The sequence below is a fragment of the Solanum tuberosum genome, unplaced genomic scaffold (genome assembly GCF_000226075.1).
Source record: "Solanum tuberosum cultivar DM 1-3 516 R44 unplaced genomic scaffold, SolTub_3.0 scf00021, whole genome shotgun sequence".
In the NCBI taxonomy this organism is placed as follows: domain Eukaryota; kingdom Viridiplantae; phylum Streptophyta; class Magnoliopsida; order Solanales; family Solanaceae; genus Solanum; species Solanum tuberosum.
Window position 1 is genome coordinate 1,159,380 of NW_006238947.1, and position 18,312 is coordinate 1,177,691.

Consider the following 18,312-nt stretch of genomic DNA (forward strand, 5'->3'; position numbering starts at 1 on the left):
AAAATATGTATAAGATCTTTAAAATTGTTTATAAAAATAATATATTAAGTATGTATATTAATAAAATATATGTATATAATTCATCGGTTCGGTTCGGTTATTTCTTCGGGGTTTTTCGAATAAAACCATAACCAAACCAAATACTATCGGTTTTCAAAAATCTAAAACCAAACCAAACCAAACCCAAATAAAATCGGTTTTATTTTATCGGTTTGGTTTGGTTTTTCGGTTTGGATCGGTTTTTATCCAAACCGTGAACAACCCTACTTATGAAGCTGCGCATTTGTGAAAAAGGGAAAACGGTGATTTTAATCTCTGTATTATTGTATAATTTTAGTTTTAGTCCCTGTGTTATTTGACTAGGTACATTTAACCTTTAATTATTTGAAGTGTGCGGTTTTGATCCTTGAAGTTAACAAAAGTTAACTATTTAACAAAATGATTATTTTTAAATATATAAAATAAATTAATTTGAAGGGTTCGTGAATCTAAATACTTGAGGAATTATGTGTATAGAAAATTTTGAATTTAATAAAAATTAAATGTTAAATTTTTTTTAAGACGGAAAGTTCTTAGGACAACATTGATAGTCTTAACGAGCCTGTCCACCTACTAAATTCTTTCAAATGTAACTATATCTGACGTTGATTAGTAACCATTGAAAAAGAGAGGAAGAACGAGTTGCTAATGAATCAAAAACAGAGCAAATAGAGAAGCAAATGAGACATATTTATATATTTAAAATAATAATTCTAATGGTATATTTTTTAAAAATATAATTTTAATTTTTACATATATATTTCTTCAAGCATTTATAATCACCAACCCTTTATTTTATTTATTTTATATATTTTCAAATAATCATTTTGAAAACTTAATCTCAGCGGATATTTATGTTATTTAAGTTTAGTTATCGCATGTAGACATTTAAACTTGTCTACAAGCATACATTTCGTGAACTTAGTCGAGCTGGTGCAAGTTAAGGACGGAACCTAATAGGGCCAATGGGTTCATATGAACTTTGATCAGTGGAAAATTACACTCTTTATACATAATTAAAAATTTAAAATCATTTTTTGTGTAGACATTATAAACTTGTCCACAAGCATACATTTTGTGAACTTAGTCGAGCTGGTGCAAGTTAAGGACGAAGCCAAATAGGGCCAATGGGTTTATATGAACTTTGATCAGTGGAAAATTACACTCTTTATATATAATTAAAAATTTAAAATCATTTTTTGTGTAATCCCTTCAACTTCTTTATATGTTTATCGGAAAAGGGTCAAAATTGTCCCTAAACTATGTGAAATAGACCACTTATACCCTCCATTACATTTTGGGATCAAAAATCCCCCCGCTGTTATCCTAGGAGACCACAAATACCCTCAAGAGTTAACACCCCAAATTATTAGTGATGTGGCAAACCACATGGAACTAATCCCTCCACCTAAGCATTGCTAACTAAGATTCACTACAAAAGAATTTGGCCTTTAGTGGCGACAAAGTTGCCACAAAATCCCAAAATATTGTCACTAAAGGTTATTAGTGATTTTTAGTGGCGACTAAGGCTCCAATAACCATTCGCTAGTAAAATCTATTTTTTCAACCAAAAAATTATGATAATTAATTTTCGATTGCAACCTAATTTTCTAAAATAAATAACTTTGCAATATCAATATTAAAAATATCCAATATTATTACGAAAATCATCAAAATTACTACTCGATTCAAATCTCCTACTATATAATGCATCATTGTACATTTTATACATTTACATATGACATAAAAATAAACATACAGTGTCTTAAAACTCCTACTTAATCGATATCATTTTGGTTTTTTAAAAACAATGAAGAAAAAAACACAAAATTAGAATTTAATGTTAAAAACTTTTAGTGACGATTTCTGGGCTTTTGTGGCGACTATTGTCGCCGCTAAAAGTCAAATTCTTTTGTAGTGAATCTTAGTTGGCAATGCTTAGGTGGAGGGATTAGTCCCATGTGGCTTGCCACATCACTAATAATTTGGGGTGTTAAATCTTGAGGGTATTTGTGGTGTCCTAGGATAATGGCGGGGTATTTTTGATCCCAAAATGTAATGGAGCGTATAAATGATCTATTTCACATAGTTTAGGGGAAATTTTGACCCTTTTCCGTATGTTTATTCTTTCATATTTGAACTTCATAGTAAAAATCTTAGTTCCACCACTGGTATTACGAATAATGTTAGCGTGGCGGAGCCATCGGGTTTCGGCCCGAATTTTTAGTATTGTGAACAAGTTATTCCGTGATTAGAATTCCATTAAATTCAAATTCTGCTCCCGCCTGGTCTGTTGTTCACTTTCTGTTTTCCAAGAAAAAATTGGAGTTGCAGATTGCGTAAGGTGTTTGATAAATTGCCCGAGAGAGAAACTCAAACCATAACTGAGCTTGATTTTGACAACTTTTTCATATGCATGTACGTGCAATTTCAGGCATGGAAGAAAATGTTGATCGGAAGTGCGTGCGTTTCTGCTTTTTCGATCATTCAGTTTCATCTATCGATCGAGAAAACTGTGGTAGTAAGCTTCCTGAATTGTATTTCTAGGTTAATAGTAATGTTTTTCATTAATTGTGAATCCTCATATTGTGTTTGCGTTAGCAACCTAATACTATAAAGTAACCGTTGATTATGATTTTTTCGTCAGGCTTCTCATACTGCTGTTTTAAGTGGGAATTCAGTAGAGGCAAAGCTATGATTGCAACTTAATGGGTTCTGAATTTAATATTTGTGTATATTTGAGGCTGAATCCGCATGTGGACTATTAGTTCTGCTTCTGGTGGGAAGGACCTTTTCTATGTGGTGTTGATATGGTCACTGATTAGCTTTTGCATTGCTAAAACAAGGTATGGAGTGTTTAGCTTTTGTATTGCTAGTCGATCGACTGATATATTAGATATACTGTAACTGATACTGCATCTGTAGTAGTTATTTTTATTAGTTGGAACTTGGAAGAACTTCTCATTCTTTAGTTGTATATATTGTTTCATGAGCATATTGTTATATGAAATGCATCAACTGACCTACTCGAGAAGATTATTAGATATTACGAATGGAGCGTCTTAACTGTTAAGATACGGTTATTTGGATGAAAATGCTAATTAGCTCATAACTATGTTTTTAGAGGAATTGAGATGATGATAGCATATAAAGAATCAGTTTCCAAATGAAAGGTGTAAGTGTTTCCATAATAGAATTCTAGATTGAATGTTATGACTTCATGAGCTTTTTGTTAAAGAATTGGATTTCTATTAGTTCAAAATGAGTTGGATTGCCAAAGATTAGCTCGTTAGTCATGCTATGTTTGAACTCTTCTTATCTTCTCTTATTTTGATAAAATTCATATGACTGCCTTTGACTGAATCCTTCTTGTTGTATTGTTTGTGGGATGTAAAGCAAAAGAACATGTTCATACCATCAGATGTTGAAAGGGTGTTATGAACTTGCCTGGGTAATTTATAACTTTGGATGTCATTTGGATCTCAATATTCTTTATTTGTAAACCAGATCCGAATATTAAAAAGTCTGCTTCTCAGTTACATACTTCAAGTCAGCCTTACTACTGCTAAGGCCTAATGTATAGAATAACTGTATTAAATGTACTACCAAGGACTCTTGAGGAATTATTGATTCAAAACATTCTATCGCTACACCCATTTTCAAGTATCTCAAATAGCACACTAGCTGTAAGATGAAGAGGTGTCTAATACGGCCACTCATCCGCTGAGCTGGGCGAAAGAATCAAGTGAAGAGTCTTTACTCTAAAGAAAAAGCCTTTTCCTATTCTAGAAATCCTGCAAACTATTAATTGAAGTGCTTACCAGTCACCGCTACAATTGGCAGAAAGTAATTGGCACTGCATCTATATCAATGAATATTTAGCTTTTCTTTAGTCCTCTTTTTTAGCACTGGCTTACTCACAGGAAGCTGGCTTAGCAGAAAGGTGGACTTTGTGTGTAACCTTAACAGAGAAAAAGAAAATGAACTTTGTCATATGCTTTAATTCAAGATTGTGTTCTTAAATACTTGTGCATTATGTACACTTCACATGTACAAGTGTCTTGGTTTAGATACTCCTTATTATCGTATATAAATCTACTTGCACCTTCTGTTTTATACTGTATAGTGTATACTCTATAACCAGGAAGGACTTTTGTTGGATTTGCATTTGATAATGTGTTATCATCTTTCTTTTCAAGAAAAAAAAAGAAGAAAAAATTATGTCTTACATTGATGCAGAAGAACCTGAGTGTTATGACCTGTACTTGAATACAAATGGTGAGATTTCCTTCTGCTTTTATCTGCCTCTATTTTCCACCAGATGATTTTCGAATGTGCAGCTCCACCAAGCAAATTGGACAGGAAATGGATGAAGAGTTGCAAGAAGTGAAGAAATCACTCATTTTTCCAAGGTTAGTTATTTGATTGATTTAGGACAAATTATTTGACTTTAACACAATTTTAGTTGTGAAGACTACAAATATTCCCAATTTTTAGGGGAACAAAATTATAGAGGAATGTTGTACTGAAGAATCCAATTTCAGTTTAAATTATCTATGTGAATGACATTAAGGTATATACTTTGAGCTTGAATGGTTATGGCATCATGTCAATGACATAAAATTTAACACTTCATTTCTGAAAGAAAAATGGCAAAAGAAACCTTTCCAAACAATAGTAAGTAACAACAACAACGTACCCAGTGTGGTCCCACAAGTGGGATTTGGGGAGGTTAAAGTGTACGCGGACCTTACCTCTACCTTGTCAGTTAGAGAGGAGGTTGTTTCTGAAAGACCCTCAACTCAAAGAAAGCAAAGACACAACATATGAAGACATAAGCAACAACTAGAAGTAAGAAAACACGAGCATACGAGACAACAAGTAGTAATAGAAAAATAATAAAATATCAAAAATAATTCTAATACCACTAGCTAGAGAAACCAGGTGCAAAACTATCTACTACTAGCCTTCTACCCCAGTCCTCGACCTCCACGCCTTCCTATCAAGGGTCATGTCCTAGGTAAGCTTAAGGCTTGTCATATCCTTTCGGATTACCTCTCCCCAATACTTCTTCGGCCTACCCCTACCTCTCCTCAGTCCCTCTATCGTCAACCTCTCACACCTCCTCACTGGGACGTCCATGCATCTCCTCTTGACATGCCCAAACCATCTCATTCTAGACTTCCGCATCTTGTCCATGGCCACTTCCACCTTGGCATGAATATCTTCATTTCTGATTATATCTCTCCTAGTAAGCCCACACATCCATTTTAGCATCCTCATTTTTGCAACTTTTATCTTTTGAACATGAGAGTTCTTAACTAGCTAACACTCTGCCCCATACGACAAAGTTTGTCTAATTATTGCTCTATAGAACTTACCATTAAATCTTAGTGACACCTTTTTATCACATAAGACACCAGTGGCTAGACTCTATTTTAACAACCCCGCACCAGTGCGATGTGTAACATCCTTGTCAATCTCTCAGTTTCCTCGAATAATAGCTCCCCAGGTACTCGAAACTCCCTTTCTTGGAGATGACTTGAGAATCCAACCTTACTTCCATATCTGCTACACGAGGCACATAACTGAACTTGCACTTCACGTACTCTGTCTTAGTCCTGCTCAATCTGAAACCTTTCGACTCTAGGATCTATCTCCACACCTCAAGTTTGTCGTTAACTTCGATATGCATCTCCTCAATCAGTACAATGTCATCAACAAATTACATGCATCAAGGACCTCCCTTGAATGTGTCGCGTCCGAAAATCCATAGCCAAAGCTAATAAAAACAGGCTAAGAGTCGACCCCTGATGCAACCCCATTATCGTTGGAAAGTGACCCGTGTCTCCTCTCCCTCTCCTCACCCGGGTCTTAGCTCCATTATACATGTCCTTAATAGTCCTAATGTACATGATTGGAACACTTTTGCTCTCCAAACATCTCCATAGAACTTCTCTCGGAACTGTCGTATGATTTTTCAAGGTCAATAAACACCATATGCAAGTCTCTATTACTTTCCGTATACTGCTCCACCAATCTTCTTCTGTAATCGCCCCGTCATGAAACCAAATTGGTTCTCGTTAATTGAAACCCTCCTCCTTACCCTCATCTCCACGGCTCCACCAGCCTCTCCCAATCTTTCATAGCATGGCAATATCATAGTGTCATTCATAATTTGTAGACGATTGCACAAGTCTGACCAACAATCCAAATTTTCCAATCCCTCTTAAATATGTCCTAAGAAATGAGTTGGAAACTCATAATGCTGATTTTAAAAATAGTAGTAAATAAATGTCACAATTAATTACCAATTGTAATAGCAAAAAGGTAGCCCACGCATGAAGCATCCCTTCCAAGGATCATGCATCATCTAGGAAGCATCCAATTGTAATATAAATGTCGGAAGATTTCCTACTTTGAAATTACTGACACTTACTTGTCAAATAGATGTTAGCAAGTACTTATTTCGTAAATATAATTTCTTGTAGTGCAAACTTTCTTTTCTTGTGGAAAATTATGTAGGTGGCTAATGTCAAACGTTTTGTTTGCATCAAACAGAACTGCTTTATACGTTAATATTAAGACCCTTGCCTGCCCCTAACTATTGCATGTCTTGTTGCTGTCTCTTTTTTTGGCAAATATTTATGCCAAATGTACTAGGAGTATGTTAACTGCAATTAGTAATTTTCTGAAGCAAAATTTGTGTATGAAGCATATATAGGGAAAGAACTAATTATATAGTTCTGTTGTGTCATGGACTTCATACCATGTTGACATTTGTAGTAACTGGGAATATGAATGGTGGGATATGCTAGTTTGGTTCCAAATCTCTATAATCTACTAGCTAACGATTATGCCTTGAACAGCCTTAGTAACCTGGGTAGAAATACTGATCTGTCATTTATGTGATTTGCTACTCCGTGAAAGAGACAATGAAGACAGAATATTAGGTCTAGTTCAGACATTAAAAAACTGTTGAGACTAGAATTGCTTTCATGAATTTGATGGCTTAGTTAGAAGTATAGATGCACACACTACTGTTAGAGCAATGATAGTGAAAAAGGCAAAAGTCTCTCGTTTAAGATATAAAATACTAGAAGGATTCTGCATCACAAACAACAACATACCCAGTGAAATTCCACAAAGTGGGGTCTGGGGAGGGTAGAGTGTACGCATACCTTGCCCCTACCTCATGGAGGTAGAAAGACTGTTTTCGAGAGACACTCAACTCAAGTAAAACAAATCAAAGTAGTAATGAAAAGGAAAAAACGATAGTGAAGAAAACATGTCAGCTAATAGAAAAGCAGTGTAGAGCATACATGCAAGGAATAGTAAAATCAGCAAAATAGTGCGATCACTTAAATATCATAAACAGATGATAACAAATAACAAAAGAAAGAAACTGTATGAACTGTATTAGTGTCCCCCAGCATGGCCTTAAGTGTCCCTAATCCACCCTCTCAAAGCTTGCTTAACATTCTTCATTGAACCTCATGACTTTATTAGTGTCCCCCAGTGTGGCCTTATGTGGCCTTAATCCTCCCTATCGAGGCTTGCTTAACATTCTTCAATTTGTGATGAAAGATGATGAAGAAATCCCTGGTACATATGTCCTCCAATGCTTCCTCACTAAGTCAGGGAAAGTCTCATGCTTAGCCCAAAAATTCAAGAATTTAAAGGATCTTCTAAGTGGAGTATCATCCAAGCTACAAGATATTAGTTAAGGAGCATGATGTGGCTCCTTCTTGATCAAGTGTGTGACCTCCAAAATAGGTCCTTTAAATTCTTGAAAATGCATTCATCATTAAATCTTTTGAGTTTTGCACCTATTCTTTGTCTTCCCCGCTCCATGTCCAACAACTTCAGCTCCTTTAGGATTAGAATCCTTAGCTTCTGCCCGCAATTGAATTCCAGTAGGATTAGGATTAACCTTCCCCTTTCCAATTGAGGCATCAATTACCTCCACCAATGCTGTCAGTTTGCATCACTATCTTGGCTTTCCACTTCATCAACAAGTGCTGCAAATTGTTTCCCAGTTTGTGTAGGAACCATAATTCCTTTAGTAGGATGGGATTCGAACGCCCCATACATCTTGGACATCTGGAGCATGGACAATATAAGGCTGGGTCCCATCATCGGAAACAATGAATTGGGATTGCCCCAAAAGCTACCTCCTGAGGGGAGAACTGCCCAAGACCATATAACGAGACCAAGGTGCTTATTATCCCATTGATGTGGGACTCCAACAAGCCTTATTGTCATCCTTCGATGAATTTTGTTCTTGAGATCTATGGGCATTAAATTTCTTACTTCTAGCTTCTTGCCATCTCCATTTATCACTCACGTTCCTTACAACTTATCCACTCTTTAACACCTTGGGAGGAGCCTTCCCTTTGTCATTTGGTTCCACACTTTTCCCATTGTTCTCAACACTACTGTTGCCTTCATTATTTCCTTGCGTCTCCTCAATTAATTCAGGATGTAAGACTCGACAACCATATTATGCCCTTGTAATTTGCGTTCTTTACAATGCTTAGGCATATAATTATGCTTAACGTTATCTATTTCGTTCTTACCTCTCTAGTAGCGCCTCACCAAACCAATTTGAATTTGCACACTTTGGGAATTCACCAAGTAAATTCACTTCAACTTTTACCCTCGCATAACTTGGCCTTGTTTTGTTCTTTGTTGCCATTTCAACATGTAATGACTTCCCAACTGATGGAGCAAGTTAGCTAGGATTCCTTTACAAAAAAATTTAGGAGGCAAAAAAGTAAAAAGGAAATCCATGCAATAGCAATGGAAGTTTCTTCTTCCGAATCAAACCAAGGATCCCACTTATGAGGACACATTTGACAGAAACCATCCTTGGCTTTGAGATAGTAAGCACGCTTCGACAACACGTGGACATAATTTTAAAGCAACGTCAATCGAATAAGAACATGTCTATTGCAATTTGCACAAAAATCTTACAATTCACCTCACATTGCGTAGGAATGATCTTGCACAATTCTTGTATTTCCATCCATCCATAAGAGAATTTACCAAACAATAGCATATAATAAATTCTCTGGACTATACCTTCTCCAAAAATAATTACTATCACACGATCAACTTTATCCACAGACCAACGAGCCGTGGGTTCGCCGTGATGGTATACAATAGGTTTAAGGGGTATAGGTTGCATGGTGGGGGTTTTCCTGGGTGTTTTTAGGAGGGTAGCATAAGAGGGGTTCACGGGAGGTTAGGGGGGGTGAGTAACCTTATGTGGAGGCTTCCGCTGGCCATATTGTCTATGAAAAGCTCACAGAGAAAGTCGCCTCCAAATCATCTTGTTCGAGAGCTCTCAAGCACGGTCTGGGTGTAGAGTTTTTTTTTCAATTAATCCTAACAGACTTTCACTCCCGTGCAAGCTGACTCAGTTTGAAAAATAGAAGAACACAGTTACAATGAGTTCATTCTCCTATTTCATCTACTAAGACTGTTAGAAGTGACTTGTATAGAGGACTACAGCTGCTATATACTCTTTTAGTTCATCTGTAACAACTTTAAGTAGGGAGTGAGGCAGGACTTAAAGTTCAAAGCTGGGTTAACCTAGAGGACAGGCAACTGAATTTACATGAATTTTTTGTTGCTTCTCATTCTATGATTCATTTGTCTTCAGGTATGAACAATCGGGTAGCTTTTTGGTCAGTGAGTGCCTTAAGTCTTAAATATTAAAGTTATAGTGTGCTATTAAAAAACCTGCAAGAATTAAATGTATCCTGGATATAATACAACCCCGTGAGAGTTTACTAGAGACGCATGTAACCATATTCTGAATATCTATTTCTTCCAATCTGCCTTATAGCACATACTTGCTAATACAATATTATTATAAATTAGTTGGACTTCTTTTGTAGTCTCTTCAATGAGTAGTTAACTCCGATCGAATCTTTTCTAGTTTGAGTTCTGAACCTCTGACATCTCTTCTAGCCTAGCTGTGGATGCAAGAGGTGGAATGGAGACAGTAGACACTACGACCAGCATTACAGCGTGTTTACATGACAAGAGCGTCAACATATAAAGATGCACTTAAAGGTTTCATAGTGGGATATCAGGAAGGTATTCACATGGAGAAAAAACGAGGACGCTAAATTGCATAAGGACACTTATGCAGCCAAAGAACAATCTTGGCCTCCGAAGTAAAAGTTGTGAGTTCTCTTAACTACTCTATACGAACTTGACCTTTGGACTTCTGCATAATTACTGATGCTGTTGTGGTTTGCTTTCAGTATGTAGTGGGGAAATGGGGGAAGGAGATTACATCGCAAATGGTCAATGTTCAACTCATTGAGGCTCTTGTTTGTAAAAGTGATTTGGCTTGACATCAATTGAACCTCAACGTGTAAGGTCAGGATCAAATACATAAGCCTATCTAATGTGCGCCCTCACCAAATGCATGTGGGAAGGGAGTTGTCAATTGAGCTTTTTAGTTGCTTTTTGGAGTAATTGGTGGCTTGAAGTTAAATCTGTAGTTTGATTTCAAGTTTGGATGGAGGAGGCAGGACTAGACTGAAACAGGTCAGGTGAGCCAGGATTGGATGTAAGATAGTTGAAAATGACTTCCACCCAAATATTGCCTTCTATTTGGTACTTTATTCCCCATAGTATGTGCTGCAGATTCTAAAGCAAAAGCATATAATGATTTAGCCCTTGAATCTATCATCGAGGTGTCTTGCTCGGTGTCTAGAGCCTCCTCTGATAAAGTTCGTACATCTTTTGCCATCTTTATTTGACGTGCCATCAGCTTTCCATTAGGATAGTTTCAGCACTTGTAGTTCCGGACCCATATGTGACTGTGGGTGTTCTTATTAGGTATATGTTGGCGGGGTCATGGAATTTGTCTCTTGATTGAAATCTGTCAAGCACATGGGTTTTCATTTGAGCACATTGTAATAAGAATCTTCTACCATGTCCGATAAATTATAGTTCTATCATCATCGTGGATCCTACATAAAGACTGAATCAGGAATTATTCTATGTTTCTTTAGTGCATGTACTGTGATTTTGGCCTTATTCTCGACTGCTAGCTTCAATTATTATATGTGTGAAATAGCTACCAACCGGTTTGATTCGATTATCCTATCAAGAGTTGTCTAGGTACATTCTCTTGGTATTCATCTGATTGAAACAACGCAATTTGATCCATTTGCATGTAGAAAATGTAAAGAACATACTACAAAATGTAGAGCTTGAGGAAAACTAATGGAAGAAAATGGTCCATTCTGTTATTAGATGTTTTGTTACTGTGATGATTGACTATTGTTGCAAGAGGAGTCCATTCAATCTTGTGATAAGCCACCACCTCTATTTTGTATGTGTATCTAGTGACACTCTCCCACTTGCAGGAGCACTAAAATCTTGCTGTGAGTCCTTAGTAGAAGTCAATGGGGCATCCTTTTTTTTCTTGATTCTTAATGGTCCACTGTTGACACAAAAAAGTACTAGTACTAATACTCATCTAACTTTTCTTCTTTTGGTTGATTTATTCAACTAGGCATAGTGTTATATTCTTACCAATTCATTTGCAACTTGTGTTTTGGACATGTGGCCAGAATGAAAAGCCTGCAGCCTGTGCTATATGGAAAGTGATTGACATGCTTCCAAAGCCGTATTCATGTTTCATTTGCGGTGCCTTTGTCCTCATATTCTTCCAAAGTAAGTGCTTATTACTCCGCAAGAATTTCATAGAAAAATATGGACACATATCTCACGATTCAGCTACAGTATACACGTTTACCTAAAACGTAAATGTTCCTGTATTTTGGAGTAATTGCTTGCTGGATAATGCATGAATGAACTCGTATATCTTGATAAAACACTAAAAAAATGTGAAATATAGGACAGTTTCTATTGTCAAAATAGAAAATGACAACATTGGAATTATCAGCAGATAATTACTGGCCACCTTGCTACATCTTTTCTTTGAGTATACATTGAGGGATACAAAAAAAAATTGGTTCAACTCTAAAGCTGATTGTGAGAATTCTCCAAGACAATTTAAAAATATTAACTGCTTCCTTAGAAAGATGTAGTTGAAGATTTAGCGAATAAGAAAATGCTTAGAAACAACAAAGTTATGGTGCCAGTGTTATGACAAGTAGAGACTTCTAAGAATATTCAAATTCAAACTACAATTATACTCTTAAATAGCGCTCCATATCAGTTGGTTTGGTTTTGAAGACTATCGATTTAGAACTATTAAGATATCGATTATCTGGTTATTTGACTGATGTTGGTGACAAATGAAACTCACAATTCACACAGGTAAGATTGATGAGTCTTTTCATCAGATTTTCATATGAATCATGAAAACACAAAAAGTACAATGTACATATACATACTACTACTACTACTGTTGAACAAAAAGTATTATGCCATTGCATCAACATGTGAAAGAAAAGCAGTTAAAACTGTTAGTTGCCTTTCAAGAGTTGGCAAAGAAGATATTTTTTGTCCTCCTAAATGACTAATGGGTTGTGACAGACCTCCATCTTATCACCAATAACAAGACAAGTCCACCACCCACTACCATTACCATCACCACTTTGGTAAAAGAACCATCTTTCTTCTTCGTCTTACTATTACTATCCTTCAGTTTTGGTCAATTGTCATGATTAGGATGAAAGCCCCTCACAAAAATCTTCAGGCAGAATCTCCACAGTAACATATCCAGCGAAATCGCACAAGTGGGGTTCGTAAAGGATAGAATGTACATTGACCATATATATATTCCTCCATCTGCTCAGGCTATAATCTGATGGGCCCACAGACACCCTAAAGTCTCTTTCAAAGCTTCACCTCCAATATTTTCATTCTATCAATTCCCTCTGGACTTGGAATAGGTGTTAAAAGTTTTATGATATATACTACCTTTTTCTAGGGGGAGAAAGTTGCCAGAAAATCTGGGATTTTTACCCTTTTGGGATTTTCTTTTCCTATTTTTTCAAGAATATTTTTTAAAGAAAAAAATAAAAATAAATTCCAAGTGCCTGTAATAGACAATCCTGGTAGTCAAATCTACAGATCTTATCCCTGGTGATATCTCATCTGGTTGACATCTCTTGAGAAACTCATATCCTGTTACAACCATACAGTATAATTATTAGCAATCCCATCATTTATTTCATAGAGGTTTGAGCATTCAAAAACTATAGAAATAAAATAAAAAGAATTAGTAACAAAATAATATATACCAGCAGTGGACCATTTGGTTATTTGGTGGCTTAGTTACTAGTAATAAATTGCAAAGCCTCAATTTGAAGAATCAAGAATTAAGTACATGTTTAAAAGGGTTGAAAGCATCATTAAAAGGAGATTATATATTATAAATAAATTAAGCTTTTCTGTCTTTAACAGAAGCAAGACAGTGTTTCATGTTGATTCTAAACATACCACAACAAAAGAGACATTTCGTAATAATAAAAAATACTGCCATGGCATCCAAAGTCGTGAATTCTTTAGCAGTATATGTATAGAGTGTTGGCCATAAATACCTATATTTATTATTACCCTTAAATAAATATAATGACACTTATATTATTTCTGTGAAATCATTTATTTGTTGCAGTGAGAATGTCACTACTCTCCACTGATTTTTGGACCTCTAGTCAGAGCCCCTTTATTAGAAAATAGATAAAGGAGAATTTGACTTTAATAATGAATTGTCACTTTCTAAACTAAAAAAATAATGGAGATTATATTGAACTAGCCTAAGCATTATCTTTTGGAAACTTACTAGATGTAGTTTTATTTGTATAAACCTAATTTTGAATGTTAGGGTCCCAAAGTCTTCAAACCTAAAAAAGATATGGGGTGGGAAAGGAATAGTATTGAGATTCAATCAATCACAAAAAAAGTAATGTGTATTGTCACTATCCAAGCTTAAAATGGTCCATTGCAAAGTAGCTTAAGTCTTTGATGTGTTTGGTGTTATTTCAAGATATTCTTGAATGGCAAAGAGTTTGGTTTGGTGGTAAAGTAGTACTTGATTCTTGGTGGTGACTACCAAAGTTGACTATATAACATGTAGTATAGTTTATTATTATTATTATTATTAGACACAAAGGTTTTTCCACTGCGAATTAGTAAAAAAAATTGTGTTATAATGTATTTATCATGATTTTTTAAGTCATTTTTCACTAAACAAATTCACTGAAAAAATATATGATGGAACAAATTCTCACTAAAACAGTGAAATAATTTTTTCATTTGAAAATATTACTATTTTTTTTTGTTTTTTATTGTTTCAATCAAAATATCTAATGGAAAAGTTTTTGACCATTTTTTAGTGGAAAAATCAGTAGTAAATTAGTGTTTTTTTTTGGTAGTGATTCATCTTGACCCTCTAGTCTATTTCAACTACTAATAAAATAAAATAAATATCATTAGGTACATTGTAGTTTGCTGCCTTTCAAGTTTTTTTAAATTACAGCTATAGAAGTTTGGACCACATTACCCCTCCCCCCCTCCCCCAAATAAAATAAAAAAGAAGAAGAAAAAACCAAGTAGGTCACATGAAGTGGTTGACATGATAACATACTACTATATTATTAAAAGGCATGCCAGGCTTAGCCCCCAGGGTATTTTCATTTCACACGACTCAACAGGTGTAACAAAAGGAGAAAAAGAATTAAAAAAATCAAAAACTTTTGTTTGGAAACTAGAAAAAGGAAGGTAAATGTAAAGAAAGAAAAAACAAAAATTTACTCCAAAAAGTTTTATCATCATTTTTTTTTTAAAAAGGATAAAAAATATTTGATTTCTTCCAAAAAAGAACATTACTTGTTCAACTAGACTACTTACTATAAACATAAGATTTTTTTAATTTATTTTTTTGACCGACTTTTACCATGACTTTTATCTTGCTTTAACTAATCCACTTGTTAGGCACATACTAGTTTTAGAATTAAATATTACTACTGTATAGTATACTTATATCATAACTAGCTTACGGTAACTGTAGAGATTTTTGTATATGTTTGTCTCAGTAAATGAAACAGGAAAATCATAGTTGAAAAGTGAGACTAGTCACATCTTTAACAATTTTCTAAACTAAAAAGAGAAAAAGAAAACTTTACATTGATAAAATAATTTAAGAGTCATGTATGTACCTTGTGATTGTGATGGTTATTATTATAGGAAGAAGCAGCAGCTGAAACAGTAACATGAGGCTTTGAATACTGAAATTGGTATTGATAATAGTGTTGGCTAGCTTGATCCTGACTCCGACCATGATCCTGGTTGTGGCTCGATGTAGAAGAGCCACCACCATCTGGAGTCGGGGGTGGCTCCGACCACGATGAATCATCGGCCTCACATTCCAAGTTAACCCCAAACAACCTCACGTGTCTTCTTGTGTTATTGTTCACACTTGTTGTTTGGTTCGGCATTGCTCCTCCCCCTATATTTATGTCACAAACAAATGGGAAAAGGTAAGTGATTGAATGGTTTTGATATCGTGATCCATTGAGATTCAGCTCTTTGTAGCTCCGCCTAAACATATGGCATTTGCAAGAATCTCTAAATAAGATATACAAAACATAAAACAACAGTACTTTTTTTTTTGTTTATATATGCAGATAGGTAGCCACTTGCTATATTATAATACAATAGTTAAATAATATCATCATCTTTGTTAGAAACCTACAAAACAAACTTTCTGCAATGTGACAAAATATACAACTCTTTGCAACATGTATGGCCACCAAGATAGGTATAATTGAACATTTCTTTTCACATTAAAAATAAATTATTATTTTTTTGCATTCTTTTTTTTTTTTGGGGGGGGGGCTACTATGCATATGCCATTTATAACAAAAATAATAACATCAATTCTAAAATTAATTATCTCCAATGTATTTGGAAAGTGTACTGATTTTCACAAAACTCCAATTTGTCAGTGTGAAAGACAGTAAAAGAGTAGAAATTAAGTGACTTATATATAGCTCAAAATTACAAATTGTACATGGATAATGTAGTCAAGGATTCCATCGACGAAAAATTATAATATTTATATATGATTAAAATTATTTTTTTAATGGAATGTAATGTACATATGAAGAAAATGATACCTGCATGAAGACAGTCAGGTTGGTATAGAAGACCTGCACCTGCGCTTGGATAAGGATGCCCACCGTAGTATACGTGGGCCCACCCACCTCCACCTCCACCACCACCCATATTTCGAGTCACCGCCGCTGCTGCAGTGTTATGAACTGCAGCAGGAGTGGAGATGGAGGTGGAGGCGGAGACAGTATTTCTCCGCCTCCACCCTATAAATAACCGGTCAGATTCTGACCGGTGTCGGTCAAACAAAACAATATCACCAGCATCAAGACGTTTTTCCTTGACAAAACGGCTCCAACCTTTAGTCAATACATAGCTCTGGCTACTATTCCAATAAGAATATCGAAATCTCCATGATTTTCCTGACTCATCTTCGAAACTCAGTAATAATCCCTTTTCAGTACCGCCATCGTTATTATTAGTATTATTATTATTATTACCGCTGAGAGGAAAATACTTCTCAGCGTGCTGTTTAGGGATTACTAACCTGTTAAGCTTTCCAACATCACTTGGAGTTAATGGTTTCTCAAACAAATGATCTCTTGGAATTTCTTCCAATTTGTCTTCACTTTGTCCTAGCTCATCATCATGTTCATTATGAGTATTGTTGCTCATGTTGTTGTTAAGGTTAAACTCAAACATATTTGGGATTGAAGATTGTTGTTTTTTGGTCCACCAAAATGTTATGAAGAAATATGGTTTATGGACATTTCTAAGAACAAAAAAGGGAGATATATAAAAGTAGATTTTTATTTTATTTTATTTTATTTGCAAAAACGATGTAGGAAAAGGTGGGTATTTAAGGGGGGTTGGGGTAGATAGAGATGTAAGTACGAGAGTACTTTACTTTAAGGTATTTTGCGTGATAAGAAGAAGAAAAATCAATCATTATATTCAGTGCAATTTACTAGGCAGCTACCCAGTACTCATACATCACATACCTTGTCTCTTTATGAAGTTTAGTAAGTACTTAAACTTAGCATTATGTATTTGATTAAATTTGTGCTATTAATATTCATTTCTTATTAGTGAATAGTGACCATCTTCAAAATACACATACGTATTCTTTTCCTTTATTTTTTGTTGGGTCCAGTTTCAACTTCGCACTTTTTTTAAAAAAAATATAATATTATTTTTATTCTATGTGAAGTAATTTAATTTGATACGAAATGTAAAATATATATTTTAAAAAAATTGTGATCTAAAATAAATTATAAAGTTTGTGTGGTTATAAATCAATAAGGGCAAAATGAATATTTTAAAGTTAAATTGTTACTAAATATAAAAATATGTCATTCTTTTTTAAATTCACTAAAAATGAAAGTGAGTCATATATATTTTAATAGAGGGGGTAAATTTAAATGAGTATTTTATAATTAGTTTTCAGATTGTTTTAAAATTGCTCTTTTTATAATTATTTTGATATGAATAACTTGAGTCAATGGTCTTTTGAAAATGACATTTTTATATTCATAAGGTAGTGTAATGTTTATGTACATTCTACTATTTTTATATTATAAAATTATTCTGAATATTATTGTTATAGGTGTCTAAAACTAGATTTAAGTAACCAGCTCAAAATGTTGCTGGTTTATAAACTCTCTTTTTTGTAGAAATTACTTTTTCATGTGGATCCCATTGAAATGATTCAAATATTTTTTTCCTATGTAATTATGTACTAGCATATGTAAGACTCACGGGATTATTGACCTTTTTTTTTTAATCTTGTGGGAGAAAAATGGTATACAGTGTAGTATAATATAATGAGTGAAGGAAGCAAAATATATAAAAGATAAATTGATATTTGGTGGCACTGAAATTGGCAGAAGATGTATCTTCATATGAATCTGGGGGATAAGAAAAGGATTCTTTTTCTTATAGATATCATCATTTATTGCCATAGCCGACGAAGTTAGAATTTTAAATTTTACAATAATGATTTCAAATTTTACTATATTTGTACGTATTTAGTAAATTTTTTAATAAAATTATACCTTTAAGAAAAAATTATCGAATTCGATCAAGTTTATATTTGAATTCTAGCTCCGCCCCTGAATAGATGAATATAATTCTATGAAATACAGGCCATGTTACTATGTTTGCTGGCTGGCTAAGGCCTTTGTGCTTAAACCAAACAAACAGATCATGAAGTGAGTAAGG

General features: G+C 34.5%; 1 protein-coding gene and 1 long non-coding RNA gene across 5 annotated transcripts; one reads left to right on the forward strand and one right to left on the reverse strand.

Moving 5' to 3' along the window:
* The first annotated feature begins 2,501 nt into the window (after positions 1-2,501).
* Positions 2,502-11,129, forward strand: LOC107059472 (uncharacterized). Of its 4 annotated transcripts, none has more exons than XR_001472676.1 (5): positions 2,502-2,560; positions 2,687-2,885; positions 4,361-4,451; positions 10,018-10,235; positions 10,317-11,129. It is a non-coding gene; the product is annotated as an uncharacterized lncRNA (long non-coding RNA). The 4 variants fall into 4 exon arrangements; XR_001472679.1 differs by having other exon boundaries at positions 4,380-4,451; XR_001472677.1 differs by having other exon boundaries at positions 2,502-2,557.
* Positions 11,130-12,342: 1,213 nt separating this feature from the next.
* LOC102586434 (B3 domain-containing protein At2g36080-like) lies at positions 12,343-17,047 on the reverse strand. Its single transcript, XM_006341165.2, has 3 exons — positions 16,158-17,047; positions 15,198-15,487; positions 12,343-13,164 (listed from the first exon to the last, which is right to left on the reverse strand). Exons 1-3 carry the CDS (start codon positions 16,792-16,794, stop codon positions 13,114-13,116), a joined length of 978 nt encoding a protein of 325 aa, XP_006341227.1. The 5' UTR covers positions 16,795-17,047; the 3' UTR covers positions 12,343-13,113.
* Positions 17,048-18,312: the final 1,265 nt, after the last annotated feature.

Coding starts and splice junctions, on each gene's coding strand:
- LOC102586434 (XM_006341165.2), bottom strand. CDS start 16,794: ATGTTTGAGTTTAACCTTAACAACAACATGAGCAACAATACTCATAAT. Junction 15,488..16,157: donor ACCTGACTGTCTTCATGCAG/GTATCATTTTCT, acceptor ACATAAATATAG/GGGGAGGAGCAATGCCGAAC. Junction 13,165..15,197: donor ATAACCATCACAATCACAAG/GTACATACATGA, acceptor TGGTTGTAACAG/GATATGAGTTTCTCAAGAGA.